At 44.7% G+C, this 20,864-nt stretch overlaps 1 protein-coding gene across 1 annotated transcript in view; it reads left to right on the top strand.

The window, feature by feature from the left end:
* The window catches only part of LOC138854203 (probable glutamate receptor), a 278,593-nt gene that overhangs the window by 105,073 nt on the left and 152,656 nt on the right, over window positions 1–20,864 (top strand). Inside the window, exon 6 of the mRNA XM_070096001.1 lies at window positions 19,400–19,585. Within this exon, the coding sequence (XP_069952102.1) occupies window positions 19,400–19,585 (186 nt within the window). The remainder of the gene's footprint in view (window positions 1–19,399; window positions 19,586–20,864) is intronic.

The raw sequence follows: 20,864 nt of genomic DNA on the forward strand, positions 1-20,864 counted from the left end.
GAATCCATGCTGATTGGCGTTTATACTCTTGTTCCGTTCCAGGTGCTCCACCACTCTCCTCCTGATAATCTTCTCCATAACTTTGCATACTATACACTTCATTGACACAGGTCTATAGTTTAGTGCTTCTTTTCTGTCTCCTTTTTTAAAAATGGGAACTACATTTGCCGTCTTCCATACCTCAGGTAGTTGCATAGTTTCCAGGGACGTGTTGAAGATTGTGGTAAGTGGCACACACAACATATCTGCTCCCTCTTTAAGGACAAACAGGGAGATGCTGTCCGGTCCCATTGCCTTTGAGGTATCAAGGTCCCTTAGCAGTTTCTTCACCTCCTCCTCATCTGTATGTATGTCATCCAACACTTGTTGGTATATTCCTTGCTTGTGTTCCCATTTGGTCTGTCCCCCGAGAGGCCTTCCTGTCTCCACTGTAAATACTTCCTTAAATCTCATGTTGAGCTCCTCACATACCTCTTGATCGTTTCTTGTGAGTTCTCCACCTTGTTTCCTCAGCCGTATCACCTGGTCTTTGACTGTTGTCTTCCTCCTAATGTAGCTATACAGCAGTTTCGGATCAGACTTGACTTTCGATGCTATGTCATTTTCGTACTGTTGCTGGGCCTCCCTCCTTATCTGTGCATACTCGTTTCTGGTTCTTCTACTAATCTCCTTATTTTTCTGAGTCCTTTGCCTCCTGTACCTTTTCCATTCTCTGGTGCACCTAGTTTTTGCCTCCCTACACCTTCAGGTAAACCAAGGACTCACTTTGGTCTTCCTATTATTTCTGTTTCCCTTGGGAACGAAACTTTCCTCTGCCTCCTTGCACTTTGTTGCTATATATTCCATCATCTCGTTTACTGATTTTCCTACCAGGTCTCTGTCCCACTGAACCTCCTGCAGGAAGTTCCTCATACCTGTGTAGTCCCCCTTTTTGTAGTTTGGCTTTTCCCATTCAGTTCCTGTTCCCTTCTCCACTTGTAACTCTACTATATAATCAAAACTCAGAACCACATGATCGCTAGCTCCAAGGGGCCTCTCGTAAGTGATGTCCTCAATGTCCGAACTGCTCAGGGTGAACACAGGATCCAGTCTTGCTGGCTCATCCTCCCTTCTCTCTCTGGTAGTGTCCCTGGCATGTTGATGCATGAGGTTTTCAAGTACCACATCCATCATCTTGGCTCTCCATGTTTTGGGACCCCCATGTGGCTCCAGTTTTTCCCAGTTGATCTCCCTGTGGTTGAAATCGCCCATTACCAGCAACTTGCTCTGCTCGAGTGAGCTCTTCTTCCCACCTCAGCCAGTGTGTCCACCATCACCCTGTTGTTTTCTTCGTACTCCTCTCTTGGACTCCTGCAGTTCTGTGGTGGATTATACATCACTCCAATGACTACTTTATGTTCTCCAGACTGAATTGTACCTACTATATAGTCTCTTTCTCCAATCATGTCCATGCCTTCCATTTCTTAAAATCCCCATCGGCTTCTTATGAGCAGTACAACTCCTCCTCCTCCTCTACTCCTTCTATCTTTTCTCAGGATCTGATATCTCGGTGGGAAGACTGCATCTGTTATTTTCTCAGCGAGTTTTGTTTCTGTGACTGCTATGATGTCTCGGGGTTTCTCACTGATTCTTTCGTGCCACTCCTCATGTTTATTCGTTATTCCATCTGCGTTTGTGTGCCAAACTTTCAGCTTCTTTTCTATCACTGTGGTCCTGCAAGAATATTGGAGTTGGGGGAGCGGGAGCCTTGGTGGGGGCCTATGGGGGCTGTGGTGTAGGTGGGGTTTGTGATGATGGGGGTGGGGTCAAAATGCCCATAAGGGACAGCTGTTGAGATGAGGTTTGGGATGTGGGTGTTGGTGGAAGAGGGAACAGTGAGTGGGTTGTGGTTTGGGTTGCTCAGTTGCGTTGGGATTGTCGTGGTTGGAGTCTTTCGGTGAGAGATTCTGCTGGGTGTGTTTGCCCTTCCTCCTGTGTCTGGGTCCTGCTCATCTTCATCATTGCCTCTCGTTCCTCCTTGCGTCTCTGTACCCTCTCTTTCAGTGTAGTCCTTTCTTGTGTTCTGTCGCGATCGTGGTATACTCTCTGGTACCCCTGTTTGTCCCTCAGTCGTGCTTTCTCTTGCAGAATCCTGGTTAGAACTGATCCTTCCTTGAAAACTGCTTTGACAGGCCATATCCTTTCACTTGCAAACCACCCAATTCTCCAAAAAATTGTCACCTGGGTAATATCGTCCTCACCTATTGTTTTCATGATGCCTTCAATCAGTTTTTCCTCCTCCTGTTTTATTTCTTCGAAGTTGTCCCCCTTGGCTTCTTGGAGCCCATAGATAAAAACTGATCTCTCCCTTTCTTCCTCCCACTGAGTCTCCATTTGCATCCTCTGAGGTGTTTTGTTTCCTTCCATTGAAATGTTCTTGCCTTCAGTCCCTGTCCTATCTGAAACTTCTATTCCCAGGGAACTGTCTTTCATGATCAGCTGTTCCTTGCTACTGCAGTTGGCTGTTAGAGTCTTTGCATATAACATACCTTCATTGTCTTCAGACCTGTCATTTGATCTTAGTATGCTTCTCGTCTTTTCCCTGGCCCCACGTGGGTCTGATAGGGCCTTTGCATATGGCATATCTCCTTTGTTTCTTACCGTCCTCTTGTCTGTGCCTGACATAGAATTTCCTGTTGTTGCATCTGAATTGTCATTTGTCTCTCTAATAATTTTGAGGTGTTTCAGTTTCTCTTCTAAGCACTGTATCCTAGTTTCTGCTGTTAAGACTTGTAGCTCCCACTCCTGCACTCTTCAGCTATCTGCTCCTCCATTATCTTGCCAAGCTCTTCCAACTTCCTTCCCCACTCTTCCTCCCTTTTTTGGAGCTCTGACTCACAATCTATCCTTCCTGGTTCATCCACCAGATCTCTGGTTTTCTGCCCTCTAGGGCCACCCATTATTTTTTACTACCACAGAAAGAAGCTTATGTATTTTACCACAGAGAGTTTATGTTTTCAGGGTGTGTGTGTGGGAGGAGGGACAAGGCTAGAGGAGAGAGAGAAAATAAGAGGGGGAAGGCTAGAGGAGGGAGAAAGTAAGAGGGGGAGAGTTAAAGGGTAGAAAGAGGGAGAGAGAGGAGGGAGGATGGGGGTGAGGGATAAGATTAGGGGGGGGAGTGAGAAACGAGAGGGGGAGAGAAAGGGTAGAGAGAGGGAGAGAGAAAGAGACAGAGAGATAGAAAGAGAGGGAGAGAGGAGGGTGAGGGAAAAGGCTATGAGAGAGAGAAATTCGAGAGAGGGGGAGAGAGAAAGAGGGAGGGGAGAGAAAGCAAATGAGAAGGGTGAGAGAGAGAGGGGGAGAGGTGGGGGAATGCGAGGGAGGGGGGGAGAGAAAGATAGAAAGAGAGAGGGGAGAGAAGGCTGAAGAGGAGGGTGAGAGAGAGAGTGGGAGAGGTGGATGAATGCGAGGGAGGGGGAGAGAGAAAGATAGAGAGAGGGAGGGGGAGAGAAGGCTGAAGAGGAGGCTGGGAGAGAGAAGGGGAGAGGTGGGGGAACGCGAGGGAGGGGGAGAGAGAAAGATAGAAAAAGGGAGGGGAGAGAAGGCTAAGAGGAGGGTGCGAGAGAGAGGGGGAGAGGTGGGGGAATGCGAGGGAGGGGGCTAGATAAAAATAGAAAGAGGGAGGGGGAGAGAAGGTTGAAGAGGAAGGTGAGAGAGAGAGAGGGAGAGGTGGGGGAACTCGAGGGAGGGGGAGAGAGAAAGATACAAAGAGAGAGGGGGAGAGGTGGGGGAATGCGAGGGAGGGGGAGAGAGAAAGATAGAAAGAGGGAGGGGGAGAGAAGGCTGAAGAGGAGGGTGGGAGAGAGCGGGGGAGAGGTGGGGGAACGCGGTCAAATTCTAAGGATCAGCTGTGTGAAAGAGTGGGTGTATGCTTGTACTCCCCTAGTTGTGGTTTCAGGGGTCGAGACTCAGCTCCTGTACTCACCTAGTTGTACTCACCTAGTTGAGGTTGCGGGGGTCGAGTCCGAGCTCCTGGCCCCGCCTCTTCACTGATCGCTACTAGGTCACTCTCCCTGAGCCGTGAGCTTTATCATACCTCTGCTTAAAGCTATGTATGGATCCTGCCTCCACTACATCGCTTCCCAAACTATTCCACTTACTTACTACTCTGTGGCTGAAGAAATACTTCCTAACATCCCTGTGATTCATCTATGTCTTCAACTTCCAACTGTGTCCCCTTGTTACTGTGTCCAATCTCTTGAGCATCCTGTCTTTCTCCACCTTGTCAATTCCTCTCAGTATTTTGTATGTCGTTATCATGTCCCCCCTATCTCTCCTGTCCTCCAGTGTCGTCAGGTTGATTTCCCTTAACCTCTCCTCGTAGGACATACCTTTTAGCTCTGGGACTAGTCTTGTTGCAAACCTTTGCACTTTCTCTAGTTTCTTTACGTGCTTGGCTAGGTGTGGGTTCCAAACTGGTGCTGCATACTCCAATATGGGTCTAACATACACGGTGTACAGGGTCCTGAACGATTCCTTATTAAGATGTCGGAATGCTGTTCTGAGGTTTGCTAGGCGCCCATATGCTGCAGCAGTTATTTGGTTGATGTGCGCTTCAGGAGATGTGCCTGGTGTTATACTCACCCCAAGATCTTTTTCCTTGAGTGAGGTTTGTAGTCTCTGGGCCCCTAGACTGTACTCCGTCTGCGGTCTTTGCACTTGGAGGGATTGAACTCCAGGAGCCAATTGCTGGACCAGGTCAGCAGCCTGTCCAGATCCCTTTGTAGTTCTGCCTGGACTTCGATCGAGTGAATTCTTCTCATCAACTTCACGTCATCTGCAAACAGGGACACCTCAGAGTCTATTCCTTCCGTCATGTCGTTCACAAATACCAGAAACAGCACTGGTCCTAGGACTGACCCCTGTGGGACCCCGCTGGTCACAGGTGCCCACTCTGACACCTCGCCACGTACCATTACTCACTGCTGTCTTCCTGACAAGTATTCCCTGATCCACTGTAGTGCCTTCCCTGTTATCCCTGCTTGGTCCTCCAGTTTTTGCACCAATCTCTTGTGTGGAACTGTGTCAAACGCCTTCATGCAGTCCAAGAATATGCAATCCACCAACCCTTCTCTCTCTTGTCTTACTGCTGTCACCATGTCATAGAGTTCCAGTAGGTTTGTGACACAGGATTTCCCGTCCCTGAAACCATGTTGGCTGCTGTTGATGAGATCATTCCTTTCTAGGTGTTCCACCACTTTTCTCCTGATAATCTTTTCCATGATTTTGCATACTATACATGTCAGTGACACTGGTCTGTAGTTTAATGCTTCATGTCTGTGTCCTTTTTTAAAGATTGGGACTACATTTGCTGTCTTCCATGCCTCAGGCAGTCTCCCTGTTTCGATAGATGTATTGAATATTGTTGTTAGGGGTACACATAGCGCCTCTGCTCCCTCTCTCAATACCCATGGGGAGATGCTATCTGGCCCCATTGCCTTTGAGGTATCTAGCTCACTCAGAAGCCTCTTCACTTCTTCCTCGGTTGTGTGCACTGTGTCCAGCACATGGTGGTGTGCCCCACCTCTCTGTCTTTCTGGAGCCCCTTCTGTCTCCTCTGTGAACACTTCTTTGAATCTCTTGTTGAGTTCCTCACATACTTCACGGTCATTTCTTGTTGTCTCTCCTCCTTCCTTCCTTAGCCTGATTACCTGGTCCTTGACTGTTGTTTTCCTCCTGATGTGGCTGTACAACAGTTTCGGGTCAGATTTGGCTTTCGCTGCTATGTCATTTTCATATTGTCTGTGGGCCTCCCTTCTTATCTGTGCATATTCGTTTCTGGCTCTACGACTGCTCTCCTTATTCTCCTGGGTCCTCTGCCTTCTATATTTCTTCCATTCCCTAGCAAACTTGGTTTTTGCCTCCCTGCACCTTTGGGTAAACCATGGGCTCATCCTGGCTTTTTCATTATTCCTGTTACCCTTGGGTACAAACCTCTCCTCAGCCTCCTTGCATTTTGTTGCTACATATTCCATCATCTCATTAACTGGCTTCCCTGCCAGTTCTCTGTCCCACTGAACCCCGTTCAGGAAGTTCCTCATTCCTGCGTAGTCCCCTTTCTTGTAGTTTGGCTTCATTCGTCCTGGCCTTCCTGCTTCTCCCTCCACTTGTAGCTCTACTGTGTATTCGAAGCTTAAAGCCACATGGTCACTTGCCCCAAGGGGTCTTTCATATGTGATGTCCTCGATATCTGCACTACTCAAGGTGAATACTAAGTCCAGCCTTGCTGGTTCATCCTCTCCTCTCTCTCTGTTGTAGTGTCCCTTACGTGTTGGCACATGAAGTTTTCCAGTACCACCTCCATCATCTTAGCCCTCCATGTATCTTGGCCCCCATGCGGGTCCAAGTTCTCCCAATCGATCTCCTTGTGGTTAAAGTCACCCATGATCAGGAGCTTTGCCCTGCATGCATGAGCTCTTCTGGCCACTCTAGCCAGTGTTTCAACCATCGCTCTATTGCTCTCGTCGTACTCTTGCCTTGGCCTCCTGCTGTTCTCTGGTGGGTTATTCATCACTGCTATTACCACCTTGGGACCTCCAGAGTGAAGCGTTCCTGCTACGTAATCACTTTCTTCTCCTCTGTCTCCTCTCTCCAGCTCATCAAAATTCCAGCGATTTTTGATCAGCAATGCCACTCCTCCACCCCCCCTGTTCCCTCTGTCTTTCCTCAGGATTTGGTATCCCGTTGGAAAGATGGCATCTGTTATCATACCTGTAAGCTTGGTTTCTATGAGAGCTATGATGTCCGGTGATGCCTCTTTGACTCTTTCATGCCACTCCTCCCACTTATTTGTTATTCCATCAGCATTTGTGTACCATACCTTCAGTTTCCTTTCCAACACTGTGGTTTGGGGGGCCTGTGAGGGTGGGAGACCTGGTAGCATACTGTGGGATTCTATAGCTCGGTGTTGGGTGGAGGCTGTGGGTATGGATTGTAGTGTGTGTTGGGATGGTGTGATAGGTTGTATGGTTCTGAGAATAGTTGTGTGTGTGCTTGCCCTTGCTGTTCTGTTCTGCTCTGACTGGCCTCTGCTGGTTCCATCCTTGTCTCTTTTCCTAGCTCCTTTCGCTTTTTTGTCCTCTCCCTCAGCTGCTGTCTTTCTGATTGTGTTCGGTCTTTGTCTAAGAACACCTTCTTGTACTCTTCCGAGTATTTCAATCGTGGTTTCTCTTGGAGGATCCTGTTCCGCACTGTTTCCGTCCTGAAAATCAGCTTGATTGGTCGGTTTCTCCCCTTTGAGTACCCCCCTATTCTCTGAAAATTTACAATCTTGTCCATCTCTTCACCTATTTCTGTGATGATTTTCTCAATCTCCTTTCTTTCTTCCTGCTGCCTTTCAGTGTGTGTCCTTTCCTCTCTCTCCTGAAGCCCATTGATAAACACTGATTTTGCCCTTTCCTCCTCCCATAGCCTCACCCTCTGTGACTCTGGATCCTGCCTGTATGTGGTCAGTTTCTCCATTGATTTTTCCAGTGGCTCTTGATAGCATGGTTGTGCCTCAGCATTCGACCTATCGCCCTCTCCATCTGCAACCAGCTGTTCTTCCCTTTCACTCCTTGACCCTCCTTGGCAGGCTGATATGACCTTAGCATAATTCATAATTCCTTCCTTCCTGTTTGGCCTTGCAGCTTCATATGCTGTGTCTTCTCTGGTCACTGCCCCTGTAACTCGCTTCAGCCTATTTATCTCAACTTCTAGGACCCTTATCTTGTCTACTGCAGTTTCGACTTGTGCCTCCCAATTCTTTGTCTCCTTCTCCAACCTCTTTTCCAATTTCACAGAGAGCTCTTTCTCCATTTTTTCAGAAAGCTCTCCTAATTTTCTCTCCCACTCTTGTTCCATTCTTTTCCACTGTTCCTCTATCCACTCCTCCCTACCAGAACCATTTTCATCTGATCCTTGGTTCCTGCGAGTCCCCACCATTTTTTTTTGTTGTGAGAGAAGAGAGAATGGAAAGGTAGAAGGAGAGAGAGGGGAAGTGTGAGAAGGGAAAGGGGTAGAGAGAGTGTGAGAGGGGGAAAGAGAGAGAAGGGAAGGGAAGGAGAGGGGGAGAGTGAGCAGGGTAAAATGGGGAAGAGATGGAGAGAGAGAGAGAGAGAGAGAGAGAGAGAGAGAGAGAGAGAGAGAGAGAGAGAGAGAGAGAGAGAGAGAGAGAGTGAGAGTGAGAGAGAGAGAGAGAGGGGGAGAGAGAATGAAGGGAAGGGTAGGAGTGGGGGAGAGTGAGAAGGTAAAATGGGGAAGAGAGAGAGCAAGAGAGAGAGAGAGAGAGAGAGAGAGAGAGAGAGAGAGAGAGAGAGAGAGAGAGAGGGAGAGAGGGAGAGAGGGAGAGAGGGAGAGAGGGAGAGAGAGAGAGAGAGAGAAAGAGAGAAGGCAAAGAGAGGGGGAGAGAGAGGACGGATTGAGGGGGAGAAGGGGGAAAGAGGGGAAAGAGGGGGAAGATGGAAGAGCGAGAGGGGAGAGAGAGGCTAGGGGGAGAGAGAGGCTAGGGGGAGAGAGAGGGGAGGAGGGGAGCGAGATGGGAAAAGGGAGAGGGGAGAGATAATGGGAGGGGAGAGGTGTTAGAGTGTGTGTGTGTGTGTGTGTGTGTGTGTGTGTACTCACCTAATTGTGGTTGCAGGGGTCGAAACTCAGCTCCTGGCCCCTCCTCTTCACTGACCGCTACTGGGTCCTCTCTCTCTCTCTCTGCTTCCTGAGCTTTGTCATACCTCTTCTTAAAACTATGTATGGTTCCTGCCTCCACTACTTCACTTGCTAGGCTATTCCACTTGCTGACAACTCTATGACTGAAGAAATACTTCCTAACGTCCCTGTGACTCGTCTGAGTCTTCAGCTTCCAGTTGTGACCCCTTGTCCCTGTGTCCCCTCTCTGGAACATCCTATCTCTGTCCACCTTGTCTATTCCCCACAGTATCTTGTATGTTGTTATCATGTCTCCCCTGACCCTTCTGTCCTCCAGTGTCGTCAGTCCGATTTCACTTAACCTTTCCTCGTACGACATTCCCTTGAGCTCTGGGACTAGCCTTGTTGCAAACCTTTGTACTTTCTCTAACTTCTTGACGTGCTTGACCAGGTGTTGGTTCCAGATTGGTGCTGCATACTCCAGTATGGGCCTAACATACACAGTGTACAGTGTCTTGAACGATTCCTTATTAAGGTATCGGAACGCTATTCTCAGGTTTGCCAGGCGCCCGTATGCTGCAGCAGTTATTTGGTTGATGTGTGCCTCCGGTGATGTGCTCGGTGTTATGGTCACCCCAAGGTCTTTCTCCCTGAGTGAGGTCTGTAGTCTTTGTCCACCTAGCCTATACTCTGTCTGCGGTCTTCTTTGCCCCTCCCCAATCTTCATGACTTTGCATTTGGCTGGATTGAATTCGAGAAGCCAGTTACTGAACCACATGTCCAGCCTGTCCAGGTCTCTTTGCAGTCCTGCCTCATCCTCGTCCGATTTAATTCTTCTCATCAACTTCACATCATCTGCGAACAGGGACACTTTAGAGTCTATTCCTTCCATCATGTCGTTCACATATATCAAAAATAGCACTGGTCCTAGAACTGACCCCTGTGGGACCCCGCTCGTAACAGGCGCCCACTGTGATACCTCTTCACGTACCATGACTCGTTGCTGCCTCCCTGTCAGTTATTCCCTTATCCATTGCAGTGCCCTCCCTTTTACATGCGCCTGATCCTCCAGCTTCTGCACTAATCTCTTGTGGGGAACTGTGTCAAAGGCCTTCCTGCAGTCTAGGAAAACGCAATCTACCCACCCCTCTCTCTCGTGTCTTACTTCTGTTACCTTGTCATAAAACTCCAGGAGGTTTGTGATACAGGATTTGCCTTCCATGAACCCATGCTGGTTTTCATTTATAATCTTGTTCCTTTCCAGGTGTTCGACCACTCTCCTCCTGATAATCTTCTCCATGACTTTGCACACAATACATGTCAGAGACACAGGTCTGTAGTTTAGTGCCTCGTTTCTGTTTCCTTTCTTAAATATGGGGACTACATTAGCTGTCTTCCATTTCTCAGGTAGTTGCCCAGTTTCAAGGGATGTGTTGAAGATTGTGGTTAGAGGCACGCACAGCATCTCTGCTCCTTCTCTAAGGACCCATGGGGAGATGTTGTCCGGTCCCATAGCCTTTGAGGTGTCAAGGTCACTTAAGAGCTTCTTCACCTCCTCCTCAGTTGTTCGTATGTCATCCAACACTTGTTGGCATATTCCCTCTTGATGTTCCCTTCTGTGCTGTCTTCCCACAGCCCTTCCTGTCTCTACTGTAAAAACTTCCTTAAATCTCCTGTTCAGCTCCTCACATACCTCCTGATCATTTCTTGTGGGTTCTCCACCTTCTGTCCTTAATCTGATCACCTGGTCTTTGACTGTTGTCTTCCTCCTGATGTGGCTATACAACAGTTTCGGGTCAGTCTTGATTCTCGATACTATGTCATTTTCATACTGTCGCTGTGCATCCCTCCTTACCTGTGCATACTCATTCCTGGCTCTGCGACTGATCTCCCTATTTTCGTGTGTTCTCTGCCTTCTGTACTTTTTCCATTCTCTATTGCACTTTGTTTTTGCCTCCTTATACCGTCGGGTAAACCAGGGGCTCGTTCTGGTCTTCCCGTTGTTACTGTTGCCCTTGGGAATAAACTTTTCCACTGCCTCCTTGCATTTTGTTGTGTGTGTGTGTGTGTATATATGTGTGTGTGTGTGTGTGTGTGTGTGTGTGTGTGTGTGTGTGTGTGTGTGTGTGTATGTGTGTGTGTGTGTGTGTGTGTGTGTGTGTGTGTGTGTGTATGTGTGTGTGTGTGTGTGTATGTGTGTGTGTGTGTGTGTGTGTGTGTGTGTGTGTGTGTGTGTGTGTGTGTGTGTGTGTGTGTGTGTGTGTGTGTGTGTGTGTGTGTGTGTGTGTGTGTGTGTGTGTGTGTGTGTGTGTGTGTGTGTGTGTGTGTGTGTGAGTGTGTGTGTGTGTGTGTGTGAAGAATTAGACACGTGCAACATCTAGGTATCTTTTTTCTTAGACGTTTTTCAATCAATAGCTTTATCAATACAAATAAAGGGAACACTGTAGAAATATACACAAAAGACGAGGTAATCAGTGCCTCAGCCTTATAGTTGGTATAGAGCACAGTTGTCGTGAAGACTCTGAAGCACAGACGATTGGCGCTTATATGCTGTCGTTAGATGAGGGAATGTGCAACAGACAAAGGTATTGTCACTGGTAAGCTGGATTCCCCAGTGAAATTAGGTCATACCCTAGGGATGAGCCAGAAGTAGATGGGAAGATTGTGGAAGTGTCCTCTGAGTCAAGAGTCCATGATGTTGCTATGTCTCACAAGTTATACGTGAATGGTATACATTATTCTTGGAGATCATTGTGAACTAATAAAACTGCCTTGCTTAAGACGTCATGGAGCATGAGGTTCAAATATCACTTGAAGAGTGTGAAGTAGTATAACATTCGTACTCATTTATTTCAGAAACCTTCTAATCCTTTCAGTGCTTCAGTCTTTTGTCCTTTTAATAATTATGTTGGCCCTATACGCAAGTGACTCGATCTCTGGTAACAGGTCACTAAAGATAAAATGAGAATTTTGCCTCATAACTTTGCAGTGCCTCTGTTCATTGCAGTGTCTCATCACTGCGGTGCCTCTTGCCATTGCAGTGCCTCTTATCACTGTAGTGTGTCTTATAATTGCAGTGCCTCTTATTATTGCAATGTCTCTTATTGCAGTTCCTCTTATTACAGTAGTGCCACTTATTGATAACAAAAAAGGGCACAATACCGTGACTGGAACAATACACAAATAACCCGCACATAGAAGAGAGGAGCTTATGACGATGTTTCGGTCCGACTTGGACCATTTACAAAGTCACACTAACAAAAAGGAGAGCAGGATGGGTATATATAGGCAGGAGGTGGTAGTAGTAGTAGTAGTAGAGGTAGTAATGGAGGGAAGGAAGTAGTAGTGGGGGGGTAGTAACAGAAGGAGGGGCCAGTCAAATGCTAAGAAAGAGTAGCGCTGCAAGGGAGTGCTCCTTACCACAGAAGGTAAGAGCAAGAACATCGGTGGTGAGGGGGGAACAAATAAATCTTAATATTAAATAAAGAAGAAACAACTACACAGCGCAGAAGAAAGACAACCCAATTTCTATTTCTATGGCCTTCTATGGCCTTTCTATGGCCTTCCCAAAACCTATAAACCTGTTATTCCCCTACATCCTATCATATCCTCTAGAGTTCTGTTTCTTATTCTCTTGCTTCTTGGCAGGCCAAAATCTTCACTCCCTTTCTTGGTATTTTTTCTCTTGCCCACCTCCCTCACTCTCAGGACTTCATTGAACGGGTTCGCTCTCTCCCGACTTGTAAGATTCTTAGTCTTGACGTTGAGTCCCTCTTCACCAATGTCCCTCTTGATGATGTCATTGATTTTCTTAGAGAGAAGGCCAATGAAGGGTTTCTTCATCTCCCTATACCTACTGATGTCTTTCTTGATCTTATCCGCCTCTGTGTGGACTCTAATTCCCTTTCCTTCCAAGGGAAATATTATTCTCAAACCTTCGCTGTCGCTATGGGCTCTCCTCTCTCTCCTGTCCTTGTTAATCTTTACATGGAATACTTCGAGACTGTTCTTCCTACCATAGATGTACGACCTTCACTCTGGCTCCGCTATGTTGATGACATCTTTGCTCTGTGGCCTCATGACTCTTGTCTCTTCCAACCATTTCTTGAAGCTCTTAATAATCTTGCCCCTTCCATTAAGTTTAAAGCTGAATGGGAATTTAACTCCTTGCTTCCTTTTCTTGATGTTCATATCCACCGCTCAGATGCAGGTTTTGCCTTTTCCGTTTACCGTAAGCCTGCGCACAGTGGCATGTACATTCACTACTTTTCTTATCATGCTTCCTCTGTCAAGAAAAGTGTTCTTATCTCCATCTTTCTCCTTGCTCTACGCATATGTGATCCTCAGTTCCTTCAATCAGAAATTTCCACTCTTCATAATTCATTTTCCCGTCTTGGCTACCCTACCCATTTCACTGACTCTGCCTTCTCACGTGCTAAACGTAGTTTCTTCTCTCCCAAACTCTCTACTCCTGGGAACTCTGCTGTCCTCTGCCTTCCCTACATTTCCGGTCTTTCCAATCTCGACAACTCTCTCTGTTCCTTTGACATCAGACTTACTTTCCGCCAGACTAACACTCTTCGCACTAATCTCGTTCATACCTCTCCTCCCTCTACAGATGCTCCTGGTGTCCACTCTATTTCTTGTTCCTCCTGTTCTCTTCAATACTGGTCGACCTATTTCTGACAGACTTAGGGAGCACAAAAATAGTGTTAGGCTTGTCGACGCTAACAATGCTCTTTTCTGTCACGTCAGAGATCACAGCCATCCTATTGACTGGTCTTCTGCTAAATCTGTCTTCCCTACTTCCAACTTTAACAGTCGCCGTCTGGTTGAATCCTCCCTAATACACAACTTTTCTTGTCTGAATCTTAGCCCTGGCTTCGTCTCTGTACATGCCTTTCTCTCCCACTACATTGTAAAATGCTCCAAACTTCAGAACACTCGTGACCTAACACGATTCCTCCTTTTTCTTCTTCTCCCTCTTCCCCTTTCCTCTTTCCTTTTTCTCCTTTGGGTTGTCTTTCTTCTGCCCTGTGTAGTTGTACCTTTGTTATTTATTGATTTATTTGTTTTTCCCTCCCTCGGTGTTCTTGGTCTTACCTTCTGTGGGCACCTAGCTCCCTTGCAGTGCTCCTCTTTCTTAGTATTTGACTAGCCCCTCCTACTGTTACTACCTCCCCACTACTACTTACTTCCCTCCACTACTGCCACTACTATTACTACTACTACTACTACTACTACCGCCTCCTGCCTATATATACCCATCCTGCTCTCCTTTTTTGTTAGAGTTCCACCACCACCACCAACTAGTGACGTCACTCCAACAACGACCAATGAGAAGCCTCTACTGCCACCACTCTTCATTGAATCCCACCAATCAGAAGCCTTGCCACCAGAGACATCTTCTAATTCGTCTACTGAAGCTGACAACGTATCGCCACTTCCACCTTCAACACCTCTTAACAAGAAAGAAAAACAAGCACCAACAACACCATCTTACGAGTCTCGACATGATACAATTCCAGATGATGAAGAGCACAACTACTATCCATGGCTTAACATAAGAACATAAGAAAGGAGGAACACTGCAGCAGGCCTGTTGGCCCATACTAGGCAGGTCCTTTACAATTCATCCCACTAACAAACATTTGACCAACCCAATTTTCAATGCCACCCAAGAAACAAGCTCCGATGTGAAAGTCCCTCTCAAATCCAACCCCTCCCACTCATGTACTTATCCAACCTAAATTTGAAACTACCCAAAGTCCTAGCCTCAATAACCCAACTAGGTAGACTGTTCCACTCATCAACTACCCTATTTCCAAACCAATACTTTAATATGTCCTTTCTAAATCTAAACTTATCTAATTTAAATCCATTGCTGCGGGTTCTCTCTTGGAGAGATATCCTCAAGACCTTGTTAATATCCCCTTTATTAATACCTATCTTCCACTTATACACTTCGATCAGGTCTCCCCTCATTCTTCGTCTAACAAGTGAATGTAACTTAAGAGTCTTCAATCTTTCTTCATAAGGAAGATTTCTAATGCTATGTATTAATTTAGTCATCCTACGCTGAATGTTTTCTAACGAATTTATGTCCATTCTGTAATATGGAGACCAGAATTGAGCTGCATAATCTAGGTGAGGCCTTACTAATGATGTATAAAGCTTCAGTATGATCTCTGGACTTCTGTTGCTTACACTTCTTGATATAAATCCCAGTAATCTATTTGCCTTATTACGTACGCTTAGGCATTGCTGTCTTCGTTTAAGGTTGCTGCTTACCATAACCCCCAAGTCCTTTTCGCAATCTGTATGGCTAAGTTCTACATTATTTAACTTATAAGTGCTAGGGTTATGGACACTCCCGAGCTTCAGAACCTTGCATTTATCTACATTGAACTGCATCTGCCACTTTTCTGACCAAGAGTAGAGTTTGTCTAAATCCTCCTGAAGTTCCCTAACATCTACGTTTGAATCAATTATCCTACCTATCTTCGTGTCATCGGCGAATTTGCTCATATCACTAGTAATTCCTTCATCAAGATCATTGATATATATTATAAACAACAACGGGCCCAAGACTGATCCCTGTGGAACGCCACTTGTTACTGATCCCCACTCGGATTTAACCCCATTTATGGACACTCTCTGCTTCCTGTCTGTGAGCCATGATTCGATCCACGAGAGCACCCTTCCCCCAATGCCATGAGCTGCTACTTTCTTCAACAGTCTTTGGTGCGGAACTCTATCAAATGCCTTACTAAAATCTAAGTAAACAATATCAAATTCTTTATTGTGGTCAACAGCCTCAAAAGGTTTACTGAAGAAAGTTAATAAATTAGTTAGACAAGACCGGCCTCTTGTGAATCCATGCTGAGTATCATTAATCAAGCTATGCTTATCGAGATGGCTTCTTATAATCTCAGCTATAATTGACTCTAGTAATTTGCCTACAATTGAGGTCAGGCTTATTGGGCGGTAATTTGACGGTAACGACTTGTCCCCTGTTTTAAAAATAGGAATTACATTAGCCATCTTCCACATATCAGACACTACACCTGTTTGAAGAGATAAATTAAAAATATTAGTTAATGGTTCACAGACTTCCATTTTGCATTCCTTTAGAACTCTTGAAAAAACCTCATCAGGACCCGGTGACTTATTTTGCTTAAGTCGGTCTATCTGCTTCACAACCATTTCTCTAGTGACTGTGATGTTACATAATTTATCTTCTTCTGGCCCACTATAAAAATTAATTACCGGAATATTATTAGTGTCTTCCTGTGTAAAAACCGAGAGAAAATAATTATTTAAAATCGAGCACATTTCATTCTCTTTGTCAGTAAGATGTCCATAGTTATTTTTAAGGGGACCTATCTTATCTCTGACTTTTGTTCTATATACCTGGAAAAAACTTTTTGGGTTAGTTTTAGAATCCCTAGCAACTTTAATTTCATAGTCCCTTTTAGCTTTTCTTATCCCCTTTTTAATGTCCCTCTTAATGTCAATATACTGATTCATAAGATGACCCTCGCCTCTTTTTATACGCCTATAAATTCCTTTCTTGTGCCCTAGTAGATATTTCAGCCTATTATTCATCCATTTTGGGTCATTTCTATTTGATCTAATTTCCTTATAAGGGATAAACGTTCTTTGAGCAGCATGTATTGTGTTCAGAAAACTGTCATATTGATAGCTCTCTTCGTTACCCCAGTCAACAGATGATAAGTGTTCTCTAAGCCCATCGTAATCTGCTAAGCGAAAATCTGGGACTGTTACTGAGTTATCCCTACTATCATACTTCCATTCAATTCTAAATGTAATTGATTTGTGGTCGCTAGCACCCAGTTCCTCTGAAACTTGTAAATTATTAACAAGGGATTCATTGTTTGCCAGAACTAAGTCAAGCAGGTTATTTCCCCTTGTAGGTTCTGTCACAAACTGCTTCAAAAAACAATCCTGAACTACTTCTAAGAAATCGTATGATTCTAAATTCCCAGTCAAGAAATTCCAATCAATATGACTAAAGTTAAAGTCTCCTAGAATTACTACATTATCGTGCCTTGTGGCCCTAACAATTTCCTCCCATAGTAGTCTCCCCTGGTCCCTATCTAAATTTGGGGGACGGTATATCACACCTAAAATTAATTTTTCATGCCCCTCTGAAAATTCTATCCAAACAGACTCTGTATGTGTCACTTCAGACTTAATACCCGTTTTTATGCAACAGTTCAAGCGATCTCGGACATACACTGCCACCCCACCCCCCTTCCAGATACTTCTATCTACTTGGAACAATTTAAAACCCTGAATGTGACATTCTGCAGGCATGTCCCGACTTTTTGAATTAAACCACGTCTCAGTAATGGCAAATACATCTATGTTACCTGCACTAGCAACTAGTCTCAACTCGTCCATCTTATTCCTAGCACTGCGACTATTTGTGTAATAAATTTTTAATGACCCTCCACTCTCTTTACCCTTCCTGCTCCTTTCTGTTATTCCACTAAACCTATTACTGTCCTTGTCAATTAGTGCCACTGGCTTTCCAATATCCACCTCATTTTGCCTATTACTAGTTCTCCTAGTACTCAAGTTACTACCCTGCAACTTCACAGTTTTCCCGCCAAAACCCATACCACTAACTATTCCTAGTTTAAAGACCTAACAGCTCCCTCCACTGCGTTGGCCAGTGCTCCCACCCCACACCTAGATAAGTGAACCCCATCCCTGGCATACATGTCATTTCTGCCATAGAAGAGGTCCCAGTTGTCAATGAATGTTACCGCATTTTCCTTACAGTATTTGTCCAGCCAGCAATTGACACCAATTGCTCTGGACAACCATTCATTTCCAACTCCTCTCCTTGGCAAAATGCCACATATGACAGGTTTCCCACCCTTCCTCCTAATTATTTCTATTGCTGACCTATACCTGCTAATCAGGTCCTCACTCCTACGTCTGCCAACATCGTTGCCTCCAGCACTGAGACAGATAATAGGATTGCTCCCATTACCTCTCATGATGTCATCCAGACGGCTAACAATATCCTTCATCCCAGCCCCAGGAAAACACACTCTCTGCCTCCTACTCCTATCCTTCAAGCAGAATGCCCTATCCATGTACCTAATCTGGCTATCCCCAACAACAACAATGTTTTTACCTTCCTTGGCGTCGTCCGTCGTGATGCTCCGAGTAGTCGACTCACATTCACCAGGTAGCATTACACCACATGTAGAATTCGTCAAGACGTTCTCGATGGTCTTCGTTGGGGTTTCTAGGGATGTCTTACTCACGTCTGCCAATGCTTCTTTGGTGCTCGTTGTGGCATTCCCAGTAGAACACTCACATTCGTCAGGTAGCACCGAGAATGAGTTGGAAGTTTCCACGGTAGTCTTCTGGTTTCTCGTTGTTTCTGCCTCTCCAACCGTTTTCTTGATCTTCAGCTTGGTTCCATGTTGCCCGGCCACTGACCAAGCTCCCCTCTTAACCTGGGGACTCACAACAGAAGGATTACTACGAATCCTCTTGTTCTCCTCCGTTAATCGCCGTATCTCCATCTTAGCAACTCTGAGCTCTTCTCTCAGCTGCTGGTAAAGTTGCTCAAGCGAGGGCATCCTGGTACAGATTCACAGAGAGCACACAAACAGGTCTTCACAGAGCTAAGTACACGTCACCACTGAGCTAAGTACACGTCACCACTGAACTAAGTACACGTCACCACTGAGCTAAGTACACGTCACCACTGAGCTAAGTACACGTCACCACTGAGCTAAGTACACGTCACCACTGAGCTAAGTATACCTTCTACACCACAGCAAATTATCCTCAAAAAATGTTGTTACCAGACCTGTACAGTAACCTCATCAAAAAGACAGTCAAGTTTACCACCGATTCTACTTGCCAAGTTGCTATAGTTGAACTTTCTAAACTTCTAAAGCACATTGAAGAATCTTCTCAAGATCCTGACCATCATCTGCTAACACGTCTTAATATCATACCAATGCAACGTTTTAAACGTCTTGAAAATGGAATTGAAATTAACAAGCTAAATGTCATCGTGAAACAACGTCACAACTCCAAGTAACCACCAAACCTCCATGAACTGACCAATCAACGATGAGCTCCTCCCTTGTCGCCTGCAGCCACCTATCACCATCAAGTCGCAGTTATTTCCATCCAGCAAGATGCAGTCAGCACCTGCAGAGTTCCTGTTGCCTTCTACATCGTCTTCGTCAGTGTTTCTCCAGGCTTAGCAGTTGGGCCTAGTCCTAACTCTTCTCTCTTAGACTCAAGACATTCCTCTCACCGTCTATTCTTCGCCCTGTCCCCACTTACCCCTCGCCCCTCGTGGGTCCTTACCTGTGAGTCCTCTGTTCTGTTCTGTTCTGTGTTTTGTTAGCGTGACTTTGTAAATGAGCCAAGTCGGACCGATACGTCATCGTAAGCTCCTCTATTCTATGTGCGGGTTTTTTGTGCCACTTACACAGTGTCTTTTACCATTGCAGTGTCGCTTATCATTGCAGTGACTCTTATAAATCCTTCCGTTGGGAAATGCTTGTATTACTGACTTGACCCGGTCCACTCCATAAAATGTTTAATATTCTATAACAGGATATTTTGTGAGAAGTAGACAACACACAGAGGCATCTGTTTATCTGCTTCAATCATCTACTTGCCCTCTGAATCACGGATGGGTTCACATTATATGCATTGTATTGTTTACTTCCAGAAGGTTGGAATATTCGAAACGGGAGACAAGAAACGGATTGAAAACGCCAAAGGGTTAATAGCAGATGTGCTTAATATTGGCATCAAGCGTCTGAACATGACAGCGAGTCTCGTCGTTACCAACGGGGCTGGAGCCATGAACCCCAACGGCTCCTGGAACGGCGTCGTTGGAGTCTTGGCTAGGCGTGTAAGTATGTTGCAGGCAGTTTAATGTTTTTATAATATGTACATGTAATAGTATGTAATGATTCCTATCAGGACGTAATAAATTACAACAATGTACATGGTCTGGAGGAGGTGGTTACGAGCAAGATATTGCCTTGGACCCTCGCTGCTACGCTAAGTCACTCTAAAACCGACATGGACTGTCTTACACTTACAAGAGATGGGACAATATGAAGTTAACAGATTATTGACGTTTACAGAGTTCATGTATCAGGAAAGAGAAGTGACAGTGACACAAGAGAGTAGTAAGAGTGAAAGTAGTAACGGTAAAGATAGAGGGTTGTCGTTACCTTTGAAGAGTTGATAGTAACTCAAAGCAGAACTTCTCTTACTTGAAGTTTTATGAACCACAGTTTAATAACACAAGTAGGAAGAAAGAAGTTACGGATTCAGTAGAGAAAGTTGTACTCTATGTCTTCAATAAAGTTCTCTCATTTAAATTCCAAGCTCTTTTCAATAAAGTCTAGTATATTTTTTTTTCCTTTCCTGACAAGTCTGTAGCTGCCAGAGAGAGTAGAGGATGAGGAGAGAGCCTTTTGAATTTGTTTCCTTGTCTCATACCCATAACAATACACGATAAAAGACCTTAATTCAGATTGAAGTAAATAGTTCTTCTCAGCAGATAACCTCGGTATGTATTTACCATTCTTCAGATACCTGTCTTACCTATATCCACCTATGAATTAATTAAATGCGTTAATGCACATATAACAGTCGTATCTAGTAAATACTGGTGTTTCTCGCTAAACTTGCTGATTTAGGCTATCATAGTTTTGCAAAAAATGCTGTGAGTAAATTCATTAATGCGATAACTACAAGATAATTGGACTTAACAACAAAAGTATCATATTTCTTTGATATTTAATGACACAAAGTAAATTTAGGTTGGTCTATAATAGGTTTGGAATCTGAAAAGACACTTATGTAGAGTTCAGAACATTTATTATAGGAAACGTTTCCTATAATAAATGTCCTGAACTCTACATAAGTGTCTTTTTTTACATGTTGTCGGTATCACCATACCATTTCTCAGTTTGGGATATATATATATATATATATATATATATATATATATATATATATATATATATATATATATATATATATATATATATATATATATATATATATATATATATATATATATATATATATATATATATATATATATATATATATATATATATACACGCAATAAGATCACAGTAAACAGGTGATTTTAAAATATGCAAAACAACCAC

The sequence above is a fragment of the Cherax quadricarinatus genome, chromosome 52 (genome assembly GCF_038502225.1).
Source record: "Cherax quadricarinatus isolate ZL_2023a chromosome 52, ASM3850222v1, whole genome shotgun sequence".
Lineage (NCBI taxonomy): Eukaryota > Metazoa > Arthropoda > Malacostraca > Decapoda > Parastacidae > Cherax > Cherax quadricarinatus.